The following is a 25,166-nucleotide window of genomic DNA, read 5'->3' on the forward strand; positions in this document are numbered from 1 at the left end:
TTTTCCTGTCGGAATTCAAATGGATTTTCCGATAGAAATTGTTTCCATCTGAAAAATTAAGAACCTGCTCTCAAACTTTTGCTGGCGGAAATTCCGACAGCAAAAGTCTGATTGAGCATACACATGGTCCCTTATACGAGTCCCTCCTTTCCCATTTATGTAATTGTATGGGGGTTCTGTATACCCTATGGAGGATAAATAGGTGCGACAGTTTCTGTGCCGCAGACACAAGTGGGACAGCAGCTAAGATCTGTTCTCATCTATCCCCATGGATAGGGCCAACATCAAGTTCCCACTTCTCCCTACAGGGCAGCAGGTCTGGTGCTTGGATATGTACAAGCAAGCAGGTATATACAGTAGATGAGAGATAGTGCCCTTTTTATCTGGATTGCTAAATATAGAGGGGAGAAAAACCGAGTCCTCTAGTTGCATAACGGATTGCCTACTCTGCATTTTCATGGCATTCCTTAGCTGCAAGTACATATAGCAATGTTTATGTGTTATAGAGCTGCACGATTCTTGTCAAAATGAGAATCACGATTCTTTTGCTTAGACTAAATATCACAATTCTCTCACGATTCTCAAAAACTGAATGCCAGAACCCCCCCCCCCCCCCCAAAATAAATAAATAAATAAACCTGTGATTTATCTGAAAATATGTCAAACTTTGATTCTGCTTTTTTCATAGGAGTTATATGGTCTTTAACATTATAGACATATCACTGGTCTCTTTTTAATACATCAGAAGCAGTACCGCCAGCAACCATTGGGTGGCGCATGGATACACACAGTTGTACAGAACTGTGAGAAAGATTAATACATCAGAAGCAGTACCGCCGGCAACCACTGGGTGGCGCATGGATACACACTACAGTTGTACAGATCTGCAAGAGAAGCCCAAGCATCCATCCAGCGGCGCAGGCTGCTGATGTCGGTTTCCGTTATCTTCGCCATTTGCGTTTGGAACCGGCCATGAAACAAGAATCGCGGGTAATCCCGCGGGGAGATCGCGGGGAGAATCGAGTTTGCGATTCTCTCCGCGATTAATCGTGCAGCTCTAATGTGTTAGGGGGAATTCTGCTCTCAATTGGTTGAAAGATTTCACTATTGTACCGTCAAACAACTGGGACACATGTATTTAACCCCAACCACTTTCCAAACAGAATGGTCTAATAGTTTCTCTAATTCAGAATAGGATCTGCTGCTCCAAATGGGAGTACAATCCAGGAAGCCCTCAGTGCCCAAGCGCCATTAGATTCCCTCCAGAGTCTCCAGAGTAAATGAACAGTTGGGCACCCCGGAAGAACCTCCGGAAGTCCCATCTCCATTTTGGACGTTGCAGAGTACTCCATTAGAGAGTTAATCAGCAAGGTCCTGGAGAGGTCTGATAAGTCTCATCCCGTAAGGTGCTGCGACTGCGCAGCTAAAAAGTAAGTAAAGAGTGCGGAACAGCCATACTCTACTGATTTTTAGGGTATTGTAATGTAGTCAGTTTAATACGGGCTACTCCATTCTTCCACAGTAATGCTCTATATTGGGAATCTATCCGAGCAAACCAGTAGCTATTTATCCAGACAGATGCATTGTGAAAAACATACAACTGCGGTGCCCAACCATTTTGATGAAAATAGCTCTGCCAGTAACAGATAGTGGCAGTTTGCACCAGATGGTACATTTAAGATTAAACTTTTGCAGCATAGGTTTCAGGGAGGGTTTTAATAACAGAGCATTGCTGTCAATCCAGAAAGCAGTGGGCAGGGCTAGGTGTGTCCAGGCACTGATTGACAAGCATCTATCACAAGAAGCTACTGTACATTGTGTTGATTACACTGCCAGGCTCAACAGGTAATTGTGGGACAGGGGTACAAAGTGAAAACTGTAAAGCCGACCATAGATGTATGGAATGGTATCCATCCATCGACTTGGGCACAACCCAGCTGTCAGACTTTGTGCAGGCAATTACTGCCGGCAGCTATAGCTGCTAGCAGTAATCACTTTTTTCTGCCGGCCAGGAAGGTTCCCTGCGCCCAACCCCCCTGGCAGAACACAATAGTACTGTGGGATGCATTCACTGTGTTGATGGGGGAATCTAGTGATTTTCTTTCCTTCCCCCCCATTGTGAAATTAAAGAAAATTGCATAATCTGTGTATCTATCTAATTTTTTAGACTGTAGTTTTACCTTTTTGAAGCATTAGGTGCCATATATTTAAAATCCTCTTTTAAATATAAAAAAGTTTCCTATTCTTGGTTTGTTTTTTTTTCAGATATTTCTGGAAGATGATATTACTAAACAATCAACCATACACTTGGTGGATCTTGCAGGCAGTGAGAGACAAAAATCATCTGGATCTGAAGGGGATCGTCTTAAGGAAGGAGCCTGTGTTAACCTCAGTTTGACCACTCTGGGAAATGTCATCAGGTTATTATTGCTCAGACGGCCAGTAAAATAATATATGCATTGCATGTAATTTTAACCCTGACATTCAGGTATGATTATTGTACTTACATTGGTCTAGCCTGGACCATTGTAAGTATGCACAAGTCTCTATGTCAAGTGTCTATGTCAAGTGTCTCAACATATCCATTGGTCAGAAAAACCTAATGTTATTTACACTGTGTGTGTGTGTGTGTGTGTATATATATATATATATATATATATATATACATACATATACACACACAGTATCTCACAAAAGTGAGTACACTGTCACATTTTTGAAAATATTTTATTATATCTTTTCATGTGCCCAATTAGCCATTTCCCTCCCCGGTGTCATGTGACTCGTTAGTGTTGCCAGGTCTCAGGTGTGAAAGGGGAGCAGGTGTGTTAAATTTGGTGTTATCGCTCTCACTCTCTCATACTGGTCACTGGCAGTTCAACATGGCACCTCATTGCAAATAACTCTCTGAGGATCTGAAGTAAAAGGATTCTTGCTTTTCATGAAGATGGCCTAGGCCAGGGGTAGGTAACCTCGGCCCCCCAGCTGTTTTGAAACTAAAAGTCCCATGAGACATTGCAGGACCCTTACAGTCACAGGCATGACTCCTAGAGGTGGAGGCATGATGGGATTTGTAGTTTCACCACAGCTGGAGGGCCGAGGTTGCCTCCCCCTGTCCTAGGCTATAAGAAGATCGCCAAGACCCTAAAACCAAATGACAGCACGGTAGACAATACAGTGGTCTAACAGGACAGGTTCCACTCAGAACTCGTCATGGTCGATCAAAGAAGTTGAGTGCACATGCTCAGCGTCATATACAGAGGTTGTTTTTGGGATATAGATATATGAGTGCTGCCAGCATTGCTGCAGAGGTTTAAGGGGTGGGGGGACAGCCTGTCAGTGCTCAGACCATACGCTGCACACTGCATCAAATTGGTCTGCATGGCTGTCGTCCCAGAAGGAACCCTTTTCTAAAGATGATGTACAATAAAGCCTGCAAACAGTTTGCTGAAGACAAGCAAACTAAGGACATGGATTACTGGAACCATGTCCTGTGGTCTAATGAGACCAAGATAAACTTATTTGGTTCAGATGGTGATAAGCGTGTGTGGTGGCAACAAAGTGAGGAGTACAAAGACAAGTGTGTCTTGCCTACAGTCAAGCATGGTGGTGGGAGTGTCATTGTCAGCTGCTGCCAGCCCTGGGGAGCTTCTGTTTATTAAAGGAACCATGAATGCCAACATGTACTGTGACATACTGAAGCAGAGCATAATCCCCTCCCTTCAGAGACTGGGCCGCAGGGCAGTATTCCAACATAACGGCCCCAAACACACCTCCAAGATGACCACTTCCTTTGCTAAAGAAGCTGAGGGTAAAGGTGATGGACAGGCCAAGCATGTCTCCAGACCTAAACCCTATTGAGCATCTGTGGGGCATCCTGAAACGGAAGGTGGAGGAGCGCAAGGTCTCTAATGCAGCGTTCACACGGTCAGACTTTTGACCGAGCAAAACTCAGTCGGAATTTCCGACGGAAAAATAAAGAACCTGTCCTCTATCTAAAGTCCACCAGAAATTCAGACAGAAAAAGTTCGATGGGGCATACACACGGTCAGAATATCCAATGGAAAGCTCCCATCTGACTTTTTTGGAAATTCCGACCGTGTGTACGCGGCATTACATCCACCAGCTCTGTGATGCCGTCATGGAGGAGTGGAAGAGGACTCCAGTGGCAATCTGTGAAGCTCTGGTGAACTCCATGCCCAAGAGGGATAAGGCAGTGCTGGAAACTAATGGTGGCCACACAAAATATCGACACTTTGAGCCCAATTTGGAATTTTTCACTTAGGGGTGTACTCACTTTTGTTTAGACAATAATGGCTGTGTGTTGGGTTATTTTGAGGGGACAGCAAATTTACACTGTTATACAAGCTGTACACTCACTTTACATTGTAGCAAAGTGTAATTTCTTCAGTGTTGTCACATGAAAAGTTATAATAAAATATTTACAAAAAAGTGTAATCACATTTGTGAGATACTGTGTATTGAGATATATATATATATATATTAAAAAATCTTATGTGTTACCATCATTAAAAATAATTCTGCTAATCTGTCAATCATCTCTTGCAGTGCACTTGCAGAGGCTACCATGGGAAAGAAAGTTCTTCACATTCCGTATAGAGATTCTGTTCTGACAAAACTTCTGCAGTCTGCTTTAGGAGGAAACAGTAGAACTGTCATGGTATTTATAGCCTCCTTTGCCCTTACATGTTTGTCTAACATCTCTTATGAAGGGCCAGATCCACGTAGCAGATCGTAATTTTAGTCCGGCGTAGCGTATCGTATTAACGCTACGCCGCCGCAACTTTGAGAGGCAAGTGCTGTATTCACAAAGCACTTGCCTCTAAAGTTACGGCGGCGTAGCGTAAATCTGCCGGCGTAAGGGCGCGGAATTCAAATGTTAAAGATGTGGGCGTGTTTTATGTTAATTTTACTTGACCCAACGTAAATTACGTTTTTTCTGTACGGTGCATGCGCCGTCCGTGGGGGTATCCCAGTGCGCATGCTCGAAATTAACCCGCAACAAGCCAATGCTTACGACGTGAACGTCATTCTACGCAAAGCACTATTCGCGAACGACTTACGCAAACAACGTAAAATTTTCAAAATTTGACGCGGGAACCACACCCATACTTAACATAGGATACGCCTCATATAGCAGGGGTAACTATACACCGGAAAAAGCCTTACGGAAACAACGTAAAAAAATGCGCCGGCCGGACTTTCGTTCGTGGATCGCCGTATCTAGCTAATTTGCATACTCAACGCGGAAATCGACGGAAACGCCCCCTAGCGGCCAGCGTAAATATGCACCTTAGATCTGACGGCGTACTAAAACGTACGCCAGTCGGATCTAGCCCAACTTCAGGCGTATCTTGTTTTGTGGATACAAAACAAAGATACGCTGGAGCAAACTAGCAGTTACGCGGCGTATCAATAGATACGCCAGCGTAACTGCTTCTTGGATCTGGCCCATAGTCTGTAAGGTTAAAAAGGACAGGTCCATCCAGTTCAACTTATGTGTTTGTATGTGCGAGTGATTTGTTTTTTACCTTCTAGCAATTTCAATAGCCCTTTATATTCTTTTTTTAAACATGAAGCACTGTACAGTGTAAATTCTGCCTCCTAAAGAAGACATTTAAAGGTTTTTGAAGATGTCAACACTCTCAGCAAGTACCACTTATTGAGGGAGGAAATTCCACATTTTACTGCTCTAACAGTAAAGAAGCCCCTTCTCAATCTAAGGTTAAACCTCCTTTCTAATAATCTCAAATCGTAGTCACGTGCCCTCTTCAGGGACTTTAGCGTAAACAGTTTACCATAGTTATTGGAGTCTGCATATTCAAGATGAGGCTGACCCAGTTTTTTGTAAAAGGGTAGAATTGTTGATTTATATACTGTATGAATGCCCTTTTTAATGCATGACAATATTTTGATGGCTTTGTTAGTTGCAGCATGATGTTGCCTGCTATATCTAATGCCGTGTACACACGATCAGTCCATCCGATGAGAATGGACCGATGGACCGTTTTCATCGGTTAACCGATGAAGCTGACTGATGATCGGTTAAAAAAACAATCGTGTCAGAACGCGGTGACGTAAAACACAACGACGTGCTGAAAAAAACGAAGTTCAATGCTTCCAAGCATGCGTCGACTTGATTCTGAGCATGCGTGGATTTTTAACCGATGGTTGTGCCTACTAACGATCGGTTAAATTTAACGCAAGTTTGCTTTTTTTTAACCGATGGTTAAATAACCGATGGCGCCCACACACGATCGGTTTTGACCGATGAAAACAGTCCATCAGACCGTTGTCCTCTGTTTAACCTATCGTGTGTACGCGAGCCCTTCCTAATGTGGATTTTGCGTGTATATTTTTGGCACCAAAGTGCATAACTTTTTCAATATTGAACCTCGTCTGCCATAAAGCTACCCCACCCCCTATTTTATTAAAATCTTCCTGTGATCTCTATATCATTAGGAAACACGTTGAACAGCATTGGCTCCAAGACAGAACCCTGGGACACACCACTCCCAACTTTAGACCATGCAGAGAAAGAGTAGCGTAATTTATCACTACTCTCTATACCTGTTCACTGTTCATGTAACCAGTTTCCTTCTTGTTCAAAGATTTTATTGATGTTAAAAGCAGAGAGGAGAACATACCAAAAGTTTGAATAGGTCAATGTTACAGAAATTTTACATCATCCATAGATATACATAATAAGTTTAGACCGGGAACGCAGGACGGTGTATTCCGGAGGTTGAGGGACACGGGCCTCCACCAGGCCTCTCACTTTAGTAGAGGGGGGCGCTGGTACACCACTACGGAGCTCTCCGACCCCGAAGGCCCATTTTGCCTGGATTTCCTGAGGGCTTACTAACTGAGCCACTTCCTACACTCCTTGGAACCACCCACGACTGGGGATCAACCTCTCACGACACTAGAGGGCCTATGCGACATGTCGGGTACGATAACACACACGCTTTCTCTGTCCTACAGCCTCCTAAATTTGCCTCAGGCCGGTTACCTACCCCCGGGTTTGCATAAATGGGAACAGGACCTAAATTGCCACTTCAACGAAGCCAAACGACAGCGCATCCTTAGATTCCACAAGTCCTCCATTTGTGCCAAGACCCAGGAGACCAATTACAAAATTTTGTCAAGATGGTACAGGACCCCCGCACTATTGCACAAATTCTTCCCATCGGCGTCGGATCTGTGCTGGCGCTGCCGGGCGGATAAGGGAACATTGCTACACATCTTCTGGTCCTGCCCCTCCTTAGAACGCTTTTGGCGGGTGGTGGGCGAGGTGGCCCAGAAATTCACAGACTGCAACATACCAAACGACCCAGCCTTCTTTCTCCTGCATGTGTCTGACATGCCGGAGAAGGCGTATAAGAAGTTGGTGATTAGACACCTGTTGGATGCAGCCAAGGCCTGTATTCCACTCCACTGGAAAGACCCACTCCCACCATCCATAGCCTCCTGGATCGCAAGGGTGGAGGAGATAAAACACATGGAGGACCTCGTCCTTTCAGCACATGACAGGCAGGAAACATTCTCTGACACTTGGCGACTATGGAACATTTTCATATTCTCTGAGGAGGGCCAGGCTCTGAAAGGCCTCGCGACCGACGGCTGAAGGTCCACCCTCCTGCATTGGTCCCCTTTCCCGGACCTATGTCACTGTACGACGTAGTTTTCTTTGCCAGTGCTGCGCCGCACTGGAGATTGACCTCCCCTCCCCCCTCTCTCTCAACACTTTACCTTTGACCACTTTCCCTATATTTTCCCTACATTCCACCTTTCTCTTTTACTACTTCTCATCCTCATAACCTGGGGACTCCTTTGTTAAAATATAAAAAGAAGGGGGCGGACACACTGGCCCTGGCATCAAGGCACATCACACATAGCCACGCATGCACTCCTGGGTAGGAAGAAGGTACTCCCTGGGCTCCCACCGCGCGGTCTTTATAATTAAGTGCCTCAGCCAGGGGTCCAGGGCACGCGCATTATCTCTGGACCTTGCTGCCAAGATAGTACCCATTGTGACATGCTTTATAGTTGGTCCTGTTACCCTGTTTGGATCTGATATTGTATGCCGTGATCACTGTATATGCTATTGCCTTGCCATGTACTTTTCTCTGTATCATGTTGGACCGGGTGGCCGTTTCCCTGTGTTAAATAAAAAATAAAATATATACATAATAAAGTATTTACACAGTACAAAGATACAAAACTTCGGAAATTGTAACTGTATACCAGAGGAAATAAGTTATCAGGGAATAACAGCCCCCCAAAGGAAGCACCTAATCTAGGTACAAATGCCATCTTAAATCCAAATAGTGAGTTAGATACATAAAACATTAAATGAGTGACCAGGACCATACATCCTGGGGACTTAGATAAGAGAAAGAAGGAAAGGGGGGGAGTAAGAAGAACAGCAAGAAAGGAAAGGAGAAAAAAGAACAGGGGAAAGAGTAAGGCCATCAGCTCACCTAGGAGCAGGGGCATATCTGTCCGCTAGGCACATTTAATCAGTTTCCTATCCATTCATCAACTCCAACAGATCGTATTTTATAGTTTGAGCATTTATGAGGTATAGTATCAAATGCCTGAGCAAAATCTAAAAACTATATCCATTGGATGTCCATTCTTCCACATAGAATGATAGGAGGGTGGTCTAACAAGAATGGTCTTTCATAAATCCATGCTGGTTGTCACATATGATACCTTTATTACAGGCAAAATTCTTTATAGAGTCCTTAACAGTGGCAGCTGTGCTCAATATTATGGGAGGGTGGCAAACAAACCTGCCCACCTCGCTCGCACTTCCGCCCCGCCACAAACCCACCCCTTACTGGGTATTCTCCTACTGCAGAGGCCTTACCGTGAGTAGAAACATGACACAGATCCAGGGCTGCTGCTCCTCGCTCCAGGCGAATCCGGGAAGAGCCAGGGCTTCTCCTCCCGGCTGAACAGGAAATGGGTCCTGTGACCCGATTAGCTGGGAGTCCTAAGGCCTCGTACAGACGAGGGGTTATCCGATGGAAACGGTCCGCCGGACTGTTTCCATCGGACATTTTTCCTCCGGATTTTGATCTGATGGCTTGTACACACCATCAGATCAAATTCGCGCGGAAAACATCCGCGGTCACGTGTCGCGACGTGTCCGCGCCGTCGCCGCGACGATGACGCGGCGACGTGCGCGACGCTGGAAGGTAAATTCTTCCACGCATGCGTCGAATCATTCCGACGCATGCGAGGGATGGGGATCGGACGGACTTATCCGGTGAGTCTGTACAGACGACCGGATAAGTCCGAGGGACAGGATTCCAGCAGATAGATTTCTTAGCATGCTAAGAAATTTTTATCCGCTGGGAATCCGTCGGCTGGACAAATGTCCGCCGAAAATTGTCCGCTCGGGCCTACACACGACCGGATCTATCCGCTGGAACTGATCCGTGGATAAATCCCAGTGGATAGATCCGGTCGTGTGTACGGGGCCTAAGACTTCCTGGCCAATCGAGTCTCAGAACACGCTTCCTGATTTCCGGGAGGAGAATCAAGAAGACAATAGCAAATATTAATTGGCTGTTGTTGGGTGGGCTCAGGGAGCAGTGCTCTGTGCCCCGAGCCCACATTTTTTTTAAGCCAATTCTAGCTTCAGGCTCTAATCATGCACTTAAAAAACAAAACAAAAAAAAAAAAGATTGAAATGCATTTGTTTGTGACCTGCATGTAGATTAGGGGCTGGGCGCATGGATTAGGGGGGCCGCGCCCCTTATGAATGGGCCACCACTGGTTCTTACCTACATACATACTATTGATGTTAGGCTGACTGATCTGTAGTTTTTAAATTGGTACCACATTTGCTCTATGTCAATAAGTTGAGTATCTTTCCAGTCAGTAAGGTGTCTTTAAAAATAAAAAATAGTAAAAATAGTGGCTTGGCTATAAGCTAAGCTAAGCTCTCTAAGGGCTCATGGGTGTAAGTCATGTGGACCTAATAATTTGTTTACATTTGGTTTCTGTAGTCTCTTTTGCACCTGGGTTTCAGCCAGCCACAGAGGTACAATACCTTTGATGAAGCGTCATTAATATAACTGTTAAGACTATCAAATCTGTCTTTTTCTCCTGAAAAAACTGAAGAGAAAAAATATTTAATACTTTTGCCTTTTATCTGTCATTTGTGACCAGCTTGCCATGTTCCATACATTATGGGGTAAATGCTGCAACAGATTTATTGATATCATCTCTTATTTTCTTATACATCCTAATCTTATAATATTTCCAGAATGTAGTATGCATATTTCCTTACTGCATTTTGAAAATGCCCTAACATACATTTTAATACCTATTATTATATATGTTTTTTCCATAGATTGCTGCAGTGAGTCCAGCAGACATCTGCTATGAGGAGACTTTGTCAACACTCAGATATGCTGAAAGGTAATACATTCATGTAAAATGTAAGAGGTTCTCCACAGGTAAAAGTTTTGGTTACTAGGGCCAGTTTACAAGTATGCAAGAAACTGTCCACGTTGGATGATCTGACCTTTAGACTGTTGGCACAGAATATGGGGCAGTATGAAGTGCATAACAAAAAGCAGAAATATTGAAAAACTCCCAAAGAGTCTACAAATGCCCTGCAGCAGCGCTACAAACAATGCGTTTGTGTAAATAACAGTCAGTGAAGATGACAGGGTGCTCCTTTCACCAAGGGATGTTTCACCACGTGGGGGGATTTGTCCCCTTCAGGCAGGGGCGGACTGACCATTGGAGCACTCAGGCACTGCCCGAGGGCCCCATGCCACTAGGGGGCCCCATCAGGGTAGCCAGGCTCAGTAAAACCAGGGACAGTATGTAAAAATCGGTGTTTTTTTCATCATTTCATTTCAAAGCCACTGTATCTAATATTTAGGGACTCATTAAAGACAGGAATAGTACCACTGGATTGGCGCAGGGCCAATGTGGTGCCCATATTTAAAAAGGGAACAAAGTCTTTACCAAGTAACTATAGACCTGTTAGTTTAACTTCTATAGTTGGGAAGATACTGGAACGTTTAATAAAAGACCACATGGATGAGTTCTTGCTGGAAAAAAACTATTTAAGCAGCAGACAACATGGATTCATGAAAGACAGAAGTTGTCAGACAAACCTGATTTCCTTTTATGAAGAGGTAAGTAAAACCCTGGACAGAGGCGTGGCTGTGGACGTGATATATTTGGATTTTGCAAAAGCGTTCGATACAGTTCCGCACACACGGCTCATGTGTAAGGTAAGGTCTACAGGATTGGATATATCAGTTTGTAAATGGATAGAAAACTGGCTGAAAGACAGAATTCAGAGAGTCGTGGTTAATGACTCTTACTCTGAATGGTCCAAGGTTATCAGTGGTGTACCCCAAGGTTCAGTGCTGGGACCCTTACTTTTCAATATATTTATAAATGATATTGGGTCTGAGATCAAAAGTAACATTTCTGTCTTTGCAGATGACACCAAGCTATGCAGTGGAATAACGTCCTTGCAGGATGTCTCCAATTTACAAGCCGACCTCAATGCTCTGTCTGATTGGGCGACTGAGTGGCAGATGAGGTTTAATGTAGATAAATGTAAAGTTATGCACTTGGGGGCTAAGAATATGCATGCATCATACATACTAGGGGGAGTACAACTGGGGGGGTCTGTAGTGGAGAAGGATCTGGGGGTTTTAGTTGATCATAAGCTCAATAATGGCATGCAATGCCAAGCTGCGGTTTCCAAAGCGAGCAAAGTCCTTTCTTGTATTAAGAGAGGTATGGACTCCAGAGACAGAGATATAATTTTGCCCCTGTACAAATCATTAGTAAGACCTCATCTGGAATATGCAGTTCAGTTTTGGGCACCAGTTCTCAAAAAGGATATAGGAGAACTGGAGAAAGTGCAGAGAAGAGCAACCAAACTGATAAGAGGCATGGAGGAGCTCAGCTATGAGGAAAGATTAGAGGAACTAAATTTATTCACTCTTGAGAAGAGGAGAATAAGGGGGGATATGATCAACATGTACAAATATATAAGAGGTCCATACAGTGAACTTGGTGTTGAATTATTCACTTTACGGTCATCACTGAGGACAAGGGGGCACTCTTTACGTCTAGAGGAAAAGAGATTTCACCTCCAAATACGGAAAGGTTTTTTCACAGTAAGAGCTGTGAAAATGTGGAACAGACTCCCTCCAGAGGTGGTTCTGGCCAGCTCAGTAGATTGCTTTAAGAAAGGTCTGGATTCTTTCCTAAATGTACAGAATATAACTGAGTACTAAGATTTGTAGGTATAGTTGATCCAGGGTAAATCCGATTGCCTCTCGGGGGATCAGGAAGGAATTTTTTCCCCTGCTGTAGCAAATTGGATCATGCTCCGCTGGGGTTTTTTGCCTTCCTCTGGATCAACTGTGGGTATGGAGTTGGGTGTATAGGATTTTACTGTGTTTTTTTATTTTGTTTTTTGTGGTTGAACTGGATGGACTTGTGTCTTTTTTCAACCTGACTAACTATGTAACTATATGTTCCATACCAACATGCTTTTGATGTGAAAATCTCAAGATTTTAGCTGCACCACCTCTGCACTGCCTCCTGGCATGGTGGCCATCTGTAGCCTGGGGGCCCCATAATCTTCTATTGCCCGGGGGGCCCCATGAGTTGTCAGTCTGCCCCTGCCTTCAGGGGATACACTCACCAGATATAAGGTTTCAAAAAGCATTCATTACACCTCCGTGTCCACCGTCTCTGCTCACCACTTTACTGATACTTGATATCCGATTCCGTGATCATATGTGGAAAATAAAATCCATATAGAGCAGTATCGTTTTTAAAGCTTTAATAAACCCAAAATAGATACCCCTTTTGTACATATATGCGTACAGAAAAGATATTCAATACAGGTAAAAAGATGTGTGCTGTAATGGCTCTCACTAACTTGACCCTGAAGACTGCCATTCTACAGTTCCTCCAGCGTCTTCCTGGTTAGCCTCCGTGGAGCGCACACGTCACTTCCGGTTTGGTTGATGGGGAGTCCCGTCCTGACGCGTTTTGTCACTTCCTGACTTCGTCTGAGGGTGTGACTCCCCATCTCACCAACCGGATTAAAGTATACTCAGAGATCGCCCCTAATGATCGCTGGATGCGCTCGTACGACACCCGCGTCATCACGCCTCTACGCATGAGGCTGCTCGCCGTATCCAAGTGAGGGCGGAAATGTCCCTATCCTATTACACTGCACTACACTGCACAGTTGTGTTTAAGATATCTTTGTAGCTTATTCCTGAGCGCTGGGCTGTACTAATAGGTAGGGCCAGTTTCCAGTACTTCTGAGTATGAAGCGCATGTTGGAAGCAACACAGGACAGTCATCTGTTAACCTGGGTATGTTTGCTGCATGTGGAAAAGTAGTTTGACACCCAGAACACATACAAGCAGAGTGTGGTGCCTGAAATGATGTAATGTGAGTGTGGGTAGACCTTTGCTAGGTATGTGGTGCACTGGGGATCCCTTGAGTTTGTGAGGATTGGGTGAGGGACAGAGTAAGTTACCTAACTTTGAGATGGCTGAGCATGAAACCTATTACCTGAAGCTGATGACATTGGAATTGTGTTTCACACGTTGTGCTTTTGCCCTCAGTAAGTGGTCCATGTGAGGATCTGCTAAATGCTGTATTAAAGCAAGCCTATCATCTTATTGATGATGATAAACTGAGCCTCCCCCCCCCCCCCCCCCAGAATAACGGACACCAAAAAGAGCTGCCAAATGGGAAATCAAGGTTCCTGATTGCTTCTCGCATCACTAATATATAGGATATAAAGCAAGAAGGCCTCCCACACAGCTTTCTACAAGTGATGATCTAATCCTAGGCTTGAAAACAAAAGTTTATATTTGTAAAATAACTTTTTGTCTGAATTGGAAACATGGAACCTAAAGGTGCCCACCATACTGGGTAAGTCTCCGGAAAAAAAACATCTTTAATTAGGTTTGTAATAAGATGACAGAGAACATTGCTCTTACTCTGACTTACCAAAAGTGACCTCCTACAGCTCCCGTAATTTTGAACTCCTTCCATAGCACTGTCAATAAAGTTGATAGTCACTATCACGTACCTGGTGGAGAAATTCGAGCTGGAGAGAGGGCTTCTCTTGCACCTCCTGTCCAACACCCCAAAACCGACACCTCGTAAACAGCAGCTGTACTAACTATCTGACTTTAGTACATTGATCTCCCCTGCTCTTCTATTGTGTTCTGAGGGATCCCCCTCCCGCCCCCCCCCCCCCCCCTCAAGAACACTCTTGGCTGAGAGAGCGCTAATCAGGAGACGGTCAGCAGACCTTTTTTAGTCATGCCCCTTAGACAGAAGCAGGCCGAATGGCCGGCTTCTCTTGGACCAACTCCAGTGCATCCGGGCCAAATGTTGGACGGTTTCTGTTGAACTGGCCCATGCCGCCTGACAATTGGCCCATGTGTACTAGACTTAAGAGCAAGCCGCACATTCAGTGTCCTCATTGTCAACTTCAAACTACCTCATTATATTGTTACTGCTTTACATTCTAATAATTGTTTTACGATAGGTTTACTAATTTGTATTTCTGCTCATGCATTAGAGCAAAGAAGATCAAGAACAAGGCGGTTATCAATGCCAGTCCCACAGAGCGCCTTATTAAGGAGCTGAAAGCAGAAAATAACAAGCTTTTATCAAGGCTGGCAGGACTCGGGAGCTCAGGAAAGAGGGTGGAAAAAGAGACCAGTATGTTAAAATGTGTACAAATATTATTTTTATATCTTTTTATAAACTTGTATTTGGTATGATTGGTATGTTTGTTGTCTTTTTGTACACCTTGCAGTTCATATAAGCAGAATTTGAGCATTCTTTTGTTTTCTCTTTTCATCCCCATTTATTCATATGTTTCAAGTCTTAAGGTAGAAGGGAAACAAGAATGCATAACCACCACATGTTCACATACTAAAAACACTTTTCTAGATAATGATGATGATAAATATTTGCAAGGGAATTGGACTGTCCTTCTTGCTGTGAAAATGATACATGTGGTAAAAAAAAAATCAGTGTGAATTTAAAAGAAGAAGTTGCACGTCTGGCCTAAAAGTTACATTTGCTTTGCTTTCAATTGCACTGCTGCCTGTTCGTTTGGTGAAATCCCCTTTAAGCCACGCCCACAATTTAGACCACACCTGTTGTTGGTCATGCCATACATGTTCTGTAACTGATACGTTCTAAACTGCGTTTAAATCATAGAGGAACTGCGCCGACTGCTTGCAGAAAACGAGTTGAGAATACAAGCAATTCAAAATACGTGGGAAATGCAGCTACAAGAAGCCAGGAAAGAATGGGAACAACAGTTTGCTGCAATAACACAGGTCAATATACTTTTTGTGTATCTTTCAAAATTGAACTGTGGCCATCTAAAAAAAATGCCATGTAGTCCAAACTCCTGGCCCGTAGGGTTGCCACCTCATTCCTTTAAACTCGAATACATAATAATTACACAGGTTCTGTGGCTGATTAAGGTGGTAATTAAACTCACTTAGTGCCTTATCTGCATTAAGTTAGCCTCAGAACCTGTGTAATTAATATGTGTTCAGGTTTAAAGGGATAAGGCGGCAACCCTTCTGCAGGGAATGACTAAATACACGGCAGAAATTCATATACGTTGGTCAAAGCATTTGTGTTTCTGTACAGCCATTCCAGTGATTTATACAGTCCCACTAGAAAGCAGAGCCAGGTTGGTGACCTGACTTTTCTGTACTGCAGTTGAGCAGTTTGTCAGCTCCCTGCACCCAGTGTGACTGGACAATGAAGAACCAGCAGCAGACTGGTGAGATCATCTCTGCTCATTCCTACTGCCAGCATAGTCTTTGCAACAACATGTTCACAAAAAACACCTGATTGGCCCCTACAGATGCCCTCCCTCTCTTAGGCTCCATTCACACATCACCTAGTTTGAAAATCTTGTAGCGGAAATGCTCCTTCCAAGAGCAATTTGCATGTGATTTTGCGTGACCCATAGGGCCAGCTTATTCACTTGAATGGGCTGCCCTACGTGTGTTTGTCACCATGATTGGTGAGCTACAATCGCGGCAGAATTGCTTTGTAGTTGGGGTGCATTTTGGGATAATGACACCCAAAGGCATGTTGTGCAGGGCAGTTCTGCCCGTGATTCCAAATTCCAAAGTGTGAACGCAGCCTTATGCCTCGTACACACAATCGGTTTTCCCGGCCGTCAAAAGTCCGCCAGGAAAACCAAGGGGAAAACCGAGAACCTGCTTGGTTGCTTTCCCCATGTACACACGGCCGGTTTTCCCAACATGACAGCTTTGGTCGGGAAAACCAGCCGTGTGTATGCTCCACTGCAGTGTTTGCCATAGGAAAACTGACGAGCAAAAAGACGCAGAGAATCGCAGCGGGAAAAAAGAGAACAAGTTCTCATTTTTTTGCTCGCAGTCGGGAAAACTGCTATAGAGCATACACACGGCCGGTTTTCCCGACCAAAAGCAAACATGGCAGTTTTCTCGTCGGGAAAACCGATCGTGTGTACGAGACATAAGTCTGACGTTTTCTGTTCAGGGTAGAACAAGTTGCTGAAAGCAAGATGCTCACACCAAGTCTAAATAAATGTGTTCCAATAGATCAATAAAATTAAAGATGAGATCCAGATATGCATTATTTTACATAGTTACATTGGTCCATTTTGGACCAGCTGGAAGCTGGAAATCACACTGTATTATGCACTGCTACCTGAGTGATCTTCCCTAGCTTCTGGGTCACATACCGAGTGGATGCCCTGCTGCATTGTGAACAAAGGTTCACTCAATGAATTCAATGTTTTCTCTGACTGGATGCAGTGGGGAGGTGATATCAACTAGTACTCAAATGGACCTAGCCTCAACCGGTCCCCTGGAGAATGTGGTATATCTGGTTTGGGCCGTGTTGACCAAAAGTACTCTACCCCTGACAGGAGGGGGTTCAGGGTTTGGGTCCTTTCTCTTCAGAGGAGACATCTTTGATACACAATGTGCACTTTTTTTGTGTGCTTCACTTTTGAGTGCCCCCTTTTAAATTGCACCTGGTGTTAGTTTTGCTCGTGGATGCTGCACTAAAGATCTTTCAAAAGAAATTTTTTTTATTTTATGTAAATATTTGTGATTACATTTGTGACTACTGTAGCCAGATGCTTGGCTAACAATGGGAGTGAGATACTTCTCTTTGTAGCTGCTGCCCTGTTTTGCTGAACTGATTAACAGCTATAACAGCAAGAGGAGGGAGCTGCTGAGCAGAAAGAATTCAATAGGATGAGTTAGACAGCACTGCACTGAGGGAACTGTAGTCCAGAGATAAGAGACTCTACTGTAATCAAGCACTTAAGAAGAATGCAAGAAACAGGGGAGAAAGCGGCATTTTCTCAAGCTGTACAGGACACCGCTTCCTCTTGCCATGAGGGAGATCAGAGAGTGCATATAGCTGTCCAGTATACACGATCACTGCTGCATATCGACACCCTTAGCAGGATCCGGAGAGCTGAGTTCAGGGTGCATATAGCCAGAGTCACCTGGGTGCAGAGCAGAGAGTGGACTAATTGCTGTGTGCAGGGCCATCTTTAATATTGATTGGACCCTGATCAAAAATTTTATTGGGCGCCCCCCACTTATCAACTATTTGCAGCACAAGGGGCAGCTGCTTTGGCCCCCACAACAATGACTGGGCCCAGGGCAGCTTCCCCTTTTGCCCTGTGTTAAAGATGGCCCTGTCTGTGTGTGACGGATTTTTGTTGTTTAGTCGTGTCCAACATTTTGTGACCTCATGGACCATAGCACGCCAGGCTTTTCTGCCCTCCACTGCCTCCCAGAGCTTGCCTAACTTCATGTTCATTGTTTCGATGATGCTATCTATCCATCTTGTTTTCTGTCATCCTCTTCTCCTTTTTCCTTCCAAGTTTCCCAGCATCAGGGTCTTTCCCAATGAGTCCTCTCTTCACATTAGGTGGCCAAAGTATTTGAGTTTCAGCTTCAGGATCTGTCCCCCTCCACAAAAACAGTGGCTACTTAAAGAGGCAGGAGCTGACTGCTATAGTCAGAAGTTGGTGTACAGTTGTATCTTCCGGCTAAGCTGTGTGAATGATCCTCCAGAGCTCTGCAAACTTACTCTACCATAGGTGTTTAGGTCCAGGTCAGCAGGCTAAATAGGCTCCTCATGATATGTGGACATGCACCTTATCGGTGTCCAGTGCTCTTCTTTATACTTTACAGCTCATTGAGGAGTCCATTGAGAAGTCCTTTTAGGAGTCCTAGAAGAAATTGGTGTGGAGGAGAAATATAGGCCGAACACCTACTTTGTACTAGACTACAATATCATTGAAATTGCTCACCTTCTTTGCTCTATGCGAAAAGTCATTGTACCCTCAATCAAACTTTGATTACATCTCTTCAAGGAGAGGAGAATGATACAGTCATTTCCTTACCTTCTGAACATAAATGAAGACCCACAGCTGTCTGGAGTGCTGAAATACTTCATTCAAGAAGGTAATACACTGCTTCTTCACAATGCACATGTTGTTGTGACTCAATCTTGTCTTATTGACCCTCTTTGTTCAATGTAAAAGGAAAAATAAAAAATATGAAAAAGCTTTCCTAAATAACAGCCCAATAAATGGTCCCTGTGTTAAGGTTCCTGTGACCACTTAGGCCTTGTACACACGACCGAACATGTCCGCTGAAACTGGTCCGCGGACATGTCTGACCGTGTGTAGGGCCTAGCGGACAGTTTTCCAGGCCTAGCGGACAGGTTTCCAGCGGACAAAAGTTTCTTAGCATGCTAAGAAACTTGTCCGCTGGAACCATGTGCGTCGGACATGTCCGATGGTTAGTCCGACTCATCGGACATGTCCGCTGGTTATGACGTATAACCAGTGGCCCAAAATCCCGCGCATGCGTCGCATTGATTCGACGCATGCGTGGAAGCATTGAACTCGCGTGTTAGAGAACGTCGGTGTCTTATACGTCACCGCTTTCTCTGTCCCAGCAGACATGTCCGATGAAAACAGTCCGCGGACCGTTTTCATCGGACATGTCTGCTCGTGTGTACAAGGCCTTACAGTATGTGAGAAGTGCATTTTCCAATTCTGTTAAACTCTTCTAATACTGATTTACTAAGGATTTGTGAATTTTCACACAATAAATTGTGCAAAGATTAATTTCAATTATCCAATCATTTAAAAAGAATATCCCTGTTTTCTTATTTCATCTGCACATGATTGGATATTTGAACTTAAAGGGTCACTAAAGGAAAACATTTTTTTTGCTGAAAAGACTGTTTACAGGGTATAGAGACATAAAAGTTAACTGATTCCTTTTAAAATGATTAAAAATTGATTAAATTCAATCATATAATGTACCTGCAGTTTCACTTTCGTTTTTAAACTGGTTTCATGTTTCTGTGACGTAAAGAGACCCACAGAACAAAAACAAACAAATCCAGGGCAGTGTTTTGTTTTTAAAATGAATCTGATTGGTTCTGAGGAGTTTTAGACACACAGCTTGGACCACAGTGAAAAGCTGCCATGAGATTTTTCATAAGGAGCCAGACAAGCAGGAAGTGTGGAGATCACAGCAACTTCAAAGCAAAAACAAACAATGAGGACATGAAACCAGTACTGCAGTAAGGTAAAGGAAGCTATTTAGCTAAAAAAAATAAATTCCTTTAGTGATCCTTTAATATTTGGTGAATGTATTAGCACAGCAGCCTCAGTCATTTTATGATTTGTACAACGGGCACTATTCCTCCCTGACACAGTCAAATGGGCATTATTTCTCCAAATGACACAATTGATGGGGCACTATTTGTTCCATTGTCACCAATGATGGAACACTGTGCCTCTCACTGATACAATGGGGCAATAATCCTGTCACAAACAAAGGGGCATTATCTGCCCTTCTCCCTGCTGACCACATTTGTTATGCCTATTGACCACTGAGCCTGGGGCTTTGTTTATGGCCATTGATGCCAGGGAATTTTTTAACTACCACTGACCACAGTCTGTTCCCTCTCAAGTCTTAGGAACCCTTGATTTAGAGGGCCACATGACCACATCAAATGATGAATAATAAACTTGGGTTTCTCAGGAAAAAAGCATAAAGTTATTTACGGCAATGTATTCTAATGCCTTGTACACGCGGTCGGACTTTTGACTGTGCAAAAGTCCGCCGTGAGTCCGTCGGAAGTCCAAAGGGAAGAAAGAGAACAGGTTCTCTATCTAAGGTCCGTCGGACTTCCGAAAAAAAAGTCTGATGGAGGCTACACACGGCCAGACTTTCCTAGAAAAAAGCCTGTCTGGCTTTTTTTCTCGGAAAATCCAGCTGTGTGTACGAGGCCTTAAGGGTGATTTGTGCAGGGCTGTCAAAGTGCATTTCAAGCAATGTAAAAAGAGAACAATGTAAGAAATGTGTAAATTAAAAAAGACCACGTTAAAGACAAATAAAATAGGTAAAATGCAAATATAAACAAACTCTCTAAATCAATTGTAGTATATAGAAAAAAATACAGATTTTTTTTTAAGTTTAAATATTTTAAAAATAAAAATGGACCAATAACTTAGAAACTTCAACCATAGTAAAAGGAAACCAACAGAACATACAGATATGAAATATAAATTAGAATACAACTGAATAAAATGAAATCATTTATACAACTAAATGAAATGAAATCATATATAACAAATATGTACACAAATGAATGAGCGATTAAAAATGATAAAAAAAAAAAAGGGGAGGGGTACTAGGCAGGGGTGCCCCTTGTCACCATTCTTATTTGCCCTTATGATGGAGCCCCTTGCAGTGGCGCTGAGGGCGTCGGAGGGAGTAAAAGCAATTCGGGTGGGTAGTATAAATGAAGGGCTGGCGTTATACGCAGACGACCTTCTGCTGTTTCTCAGAGATCCGGGGGAGTCGTTGGTCACTGCTCTGGGTATCATGAACACCTTTACTACATACTCAGGGTTGAAAGTGAACTGGGGCAAATCGTCCATTTTACCCTTAGATAAGGGGGCTAGTGAAAAAGCGGATCCCAACTTACCACTAAAGTGGGTTACACAGATAACTTACCTGGGTGTGAAGGTAACAGCGAATGCGTCGGATTACATGTCTCTTAACCTGCTCCCCCTTTTGACATTCTTTAAGCAGAAAGCACTGACTTGGCAGAAACTCCCTCTATCTCTGATTGGCAGGGTTAATCTTCTAAAGATGAAGATTCTCCCAGTCATTCTATATTTTCTGAGGAATGCTCCGGTATGGATACCGAAGTCCTTCTTCAAGAAGTTGGACAGCATCACAACCACATTTCTCTGGGCACCAAAATCACCTAGGCTGGGTTTGAAGGTTCTACAGGAACCATGGGGACAGGGAGGGCTGGCAGTGCCTGATTGGCGCAAATACTATTTGGCGGGGCAACTAGTTTTTATACATAGATGGTTGAGTTCAGATGCGGGAGATTCAGCTACCATACTGGAGGCAGCCCATTTAGGCTCTTACGAGACCCTTCGGTTAGCGATACATCGAGGTACAGGAAAGGACCTCCCACTGACAGAATCTATGAAGGCCACGGTTAGGGCATGGGTGGAGGTGGAAAAATTGGCCTGTCCCAGCTACACGGGGGTCTCCCCTTCGACTCCCCTGTGGATGAACCCGAAGCTCCAACAATTCTATAAATTTGACGATGCTGCAGGTTGGGCGGGCAAGGGGATCAAACTACTTAAGGACATTACGCGCGATGGGGTACTTTTAACGTTTGACCAGTTGAAGGTCAAACATGACCTTCCCAACACACAATTCTTCCGGTATTTGAGACTGAGACACGCATTCCAGACACAGTTTGAAGCACAGACGGTTGCATCCTTTCCTTCAAGATTAGAAGACCTCCTAATGACAGAAGATTTGCCCAAAACTCTATCAGTGACATACAAAGAATTGTTTAAAATTAGTCCTAAGGCCTTGGTAAAATGCAGAGAGCGGTGGGCGACTGAGGTCCCTGGTATACAAGGGGAGGAGTGGGATGACATGTGGGATCGTCCGTTTAAATATCTGGTGGCGGCTCGAGACAGACTCATTCAGTTTAAATTTCTGCACAGAAGCTACTACACCCCAGCCAGGCTGGCAGTGATTTATCCGTCGGTGCCACCTGAATGTTGGAGGTGCACTTTTTCGCCAGCAGACACACACCACGTGTTTTGGGATTGCCCACAGATTCAGCAGTTCTGGACAGGGGTCACGTCCTGCATAGAGGGAGTGCTGGGGGTACCCATACCTAGAGAAATCAGTGTTTGTCTGTTGGGCTTGGTGGAGGAGGTGGTCCCATCCAGGGCGCATAGAACGTTACTTAGCATACTCTTATTTTATGGGAAAAAAGCTATTTTGCTCAAATGGAAGAGTCCGGGGGCACCAGAGATAGCATTTTGGAAAGGGCTGGTGAATGCTATGCTCCCATATTACAAGGCAACATACCTGTCTCGGGGCTGTGTGGGTAAATTTGAAAAGGTATGGAGGGCCTGGTACGAATCTGATCAGACGGTTGGATAGTGTGAATAGGTAAATAAAGTCTGAATTCTGCATACATTTCTATACCTGCAATTGACTGACTTCCGGTGCATCGGGAATATGAATAATGATGAACACTCAGCAAGGTGTAAATCTCTTTTTCTTGCAGAGGAGCCCTGCGCTGATGTTTCGCAGGGGGAGGGAACTGAGTAGTGGGGGGGGGGGGAGGGAGGGAGTTCAATTGGTTATTGCCATCTGCGATGGCTCTGTTGTATGCACATGGTCATGTTGACCAATGGTTTACTTGGTGTTTTACCAAGAAATGTATGTTTTGTTATGTCAACAAAAACTTTCAATAAAAAGAAATTTTCAAAAAAAAAAAAATGATAAAAAAAAAAATAGAAGGAAAAAGTGACAATAAGGAAATACTCTTCCCAGTTAGCTGTGACTTCTCTTGACATGTGCAGTAGAGGAATACAATTAGATGAACTAGCATTTCACTCTCAAATGCAATATCAATCTTCTTTCTCATGTCAATTGATAGTGGAAAGCAGCCAGGTGGAGGAGGTGGCCTATTTCTAATTTATGTTAGTTAAGTGAAATGAACTACTTTAAGCATACCTTCATATGGGAATTTAGAAAAATAGAGCTTTTCCTACACATGAATCGATATTACAAGTGTACACCATTTTATTTCACTTCACGTGCTAGTATCGGTAATTCAGAGAATTTACCTTGTATTGTAGTTGAGCAAAAAGTGGTATCATATGATAAAGTTTACTCCTCCCTCTTGCTTCAGGGTCATCTGACGTTGGCCAGGCTCCTTCTAACGCAATTACCTTGAGGGGACTAGGGTATGTATTTAGTAGCTAGTCAAAACCTGATACACTATTCTCTCTACTGACCTTCTCTGAAAATGATGGGTACCTGGATCTTTTATGGAACCACTGTCTTCAAAACACTCCCTATGCCCCAATGGGGTAGATTCAGGTAGCAATTACGCCTGCGTATCCATAGATACACCGGCTAAGTAGCGCCGGTGTATCGACTTTCTGTATTCAGAAAGCTTGATACGCCGACTGCAGCCTAAGATATGACTGGCATAAGGCTCTTATGCCATCGTATCGTAGGCTGCATTCTTACGCTGGCCGCTAGGTGGCATTCCCATAGTGGTCAGCGTAGAGTATGCAAATTGCATACTCACGCCGATTCACAACCGTACGCGCACTCGGCGGTCTAATTTTACGTCGTTTGCGTTCGTCGGTTTCTGCGTAAGGCTGCTCCTGCTATTAGCAGGCGCAGCCAATGCTAAGTATACCCGTTGTTCCCGCGTCGCGATTTTTGAAAATGACGTCGTTTGCGTAAGTGAATCGTGAATGGCGCTGGACGCCATTTACGTTCACGTTGAAGCAAATGACGTCCTTGCGACGTCATTTACCGCAATGCACGTCGGGAAAGTTTCCCGACGGAGCATGCGCACTACGTTCGGCGCGGGAACGTGCCTAATTTAAATGATCCACGCCCCCTACGGGATCATTTAAATTACGCGCGCTTATGCCGGCCACTTTTACGGAACGCCCCTGCAAATCACGGAGCTACTGCTTCGTGAATGAAGCATAGCGCACGTAATTTACGGAGGCGTAGAGTAAAAACGGTACGCTGCGCCTCCGTAGTAGTGCGCGCCCCTACCTGAATCTACCCCAATATGTTTAATGAAGCAGAATATAGTAATATAAGAAGATTACACAGCAGGCGCTTCCACTGCAAGCTTGATTTCCGCTTTACAAGCAAGCAATATAAATATGCATTTCAAGTAATGACAATGCTGAATAGACTATTTCATACTCCTCCCACCCAGACCATTTTTTCAGTTTTCAGCACTGTCACTGTTTGAATGACAATTAATGATGCAACACTGTACCCACACAAATTTATATAATTTTTAAACATATGGGGGCAGATCCACAAAGAGTACGCCGGAGTATCTACTGATACGCCGGCGTACTTTCAAATTTCCCGCGTCCTGTCTTTGGTTTGAGTCCTCAAACCAAGATACGACGGCATCTGGGTTAGATCCGACAGGCGTACAGCTTCGTACGCCTTCGGATCTTAGATGCAATACTTCGGCGTCCGCTGGGTGGAGTTCTCGTCGTTTTTCGCGTTGAGTATGCTAATTAGCTATTTCCGACGATCCACGAACGTACGCGCGGCCGTCCCATTCACTTACGTTGTCTCTAGTCGGCTTTTTCCGGCGTATAGTTAAAGATGCTGTTTTGTGGCGTATAGTTACACCTGCCATGTTAAGTATGGCCGTCGTTCCCGCGTTTAATTTGAATGTTTTTTTTGTGTAAGTCGTCCGTGAATCGCGGGATGGACGTAATTTACGTCCAAGTCAAAACAATGACGTCCTTGCGACGTCATTTCGCGCAATGCACGGCAGGAAATTTAGGGACGGCGCATGCGCAGTTCGTTCTGCGCGGGGACACGCTTCATTTAAATGAAACACGCCCCCTACCCGCCCAACTTGAATTCCGCGCCCTTACGCCGCGAGAGATAGACTACGCCGCCGTTACTTACGGCGCGAATTCGTTGAGG

General features: G+C 44.2%; 1 protein-coding gene across 1 annotated transcript in view; it reads left to right on the plus strand.

Moving 5' to 3' along the window:
* LOC120935762 (kinesin-like protein KIF28P) overlaps positions 1 to 25,166 on the plus strand; it is an 85,025-nt gene that overhangs the window by 18,439 nt on the left and 41,420 nt on the right. The window contains exons 6-12 of the mRNA XM_040347822.1: positions 2,266 to 2,420; positions 4,570 to 4,681; positions 10,391 to 10,458; positions 14,636 to 14,778; positions 15,286 to 15,407; positions 18,476 to 18,566; positions 23,371 to 23,425. Coding sequence (XP_040203756.1) covers positions 2,266 to 2,420; positions 4,570 to 4,681; positions 10,391 to 10,458; positions 14,636 to 14,778; positions 15,286 to 15,407; positions 18,476 to 18,566; positions 23,371 to 23,425 — 746 coding nt within the window. The remainder of the gene's footprint in view (positions 1 to 2,265; positions 2,421 to 4,569; positions 4,682 to 10,390; positions 10,459 to 14,635; positions 14,779 to 15,285; positions 15,408 to 18,475; positions 18,567 to 23,370; positions 23,426 to 25,166) is intronic.

The sequence above is a fragment of the Rana temporaria genome, chromosome 4 (genome assembly GCF_905171775.1).
Source record: "Rana temporaria chromosome 4, aRanTem1.1, whole genome shotgun sequence".
Classification (NCBI taxonomy): domain Eukaryota; kingdom Metazoa; phylum Chordata; class Amphibia; order Anura; family Ranidae; genus Rana; species Rana temporaria.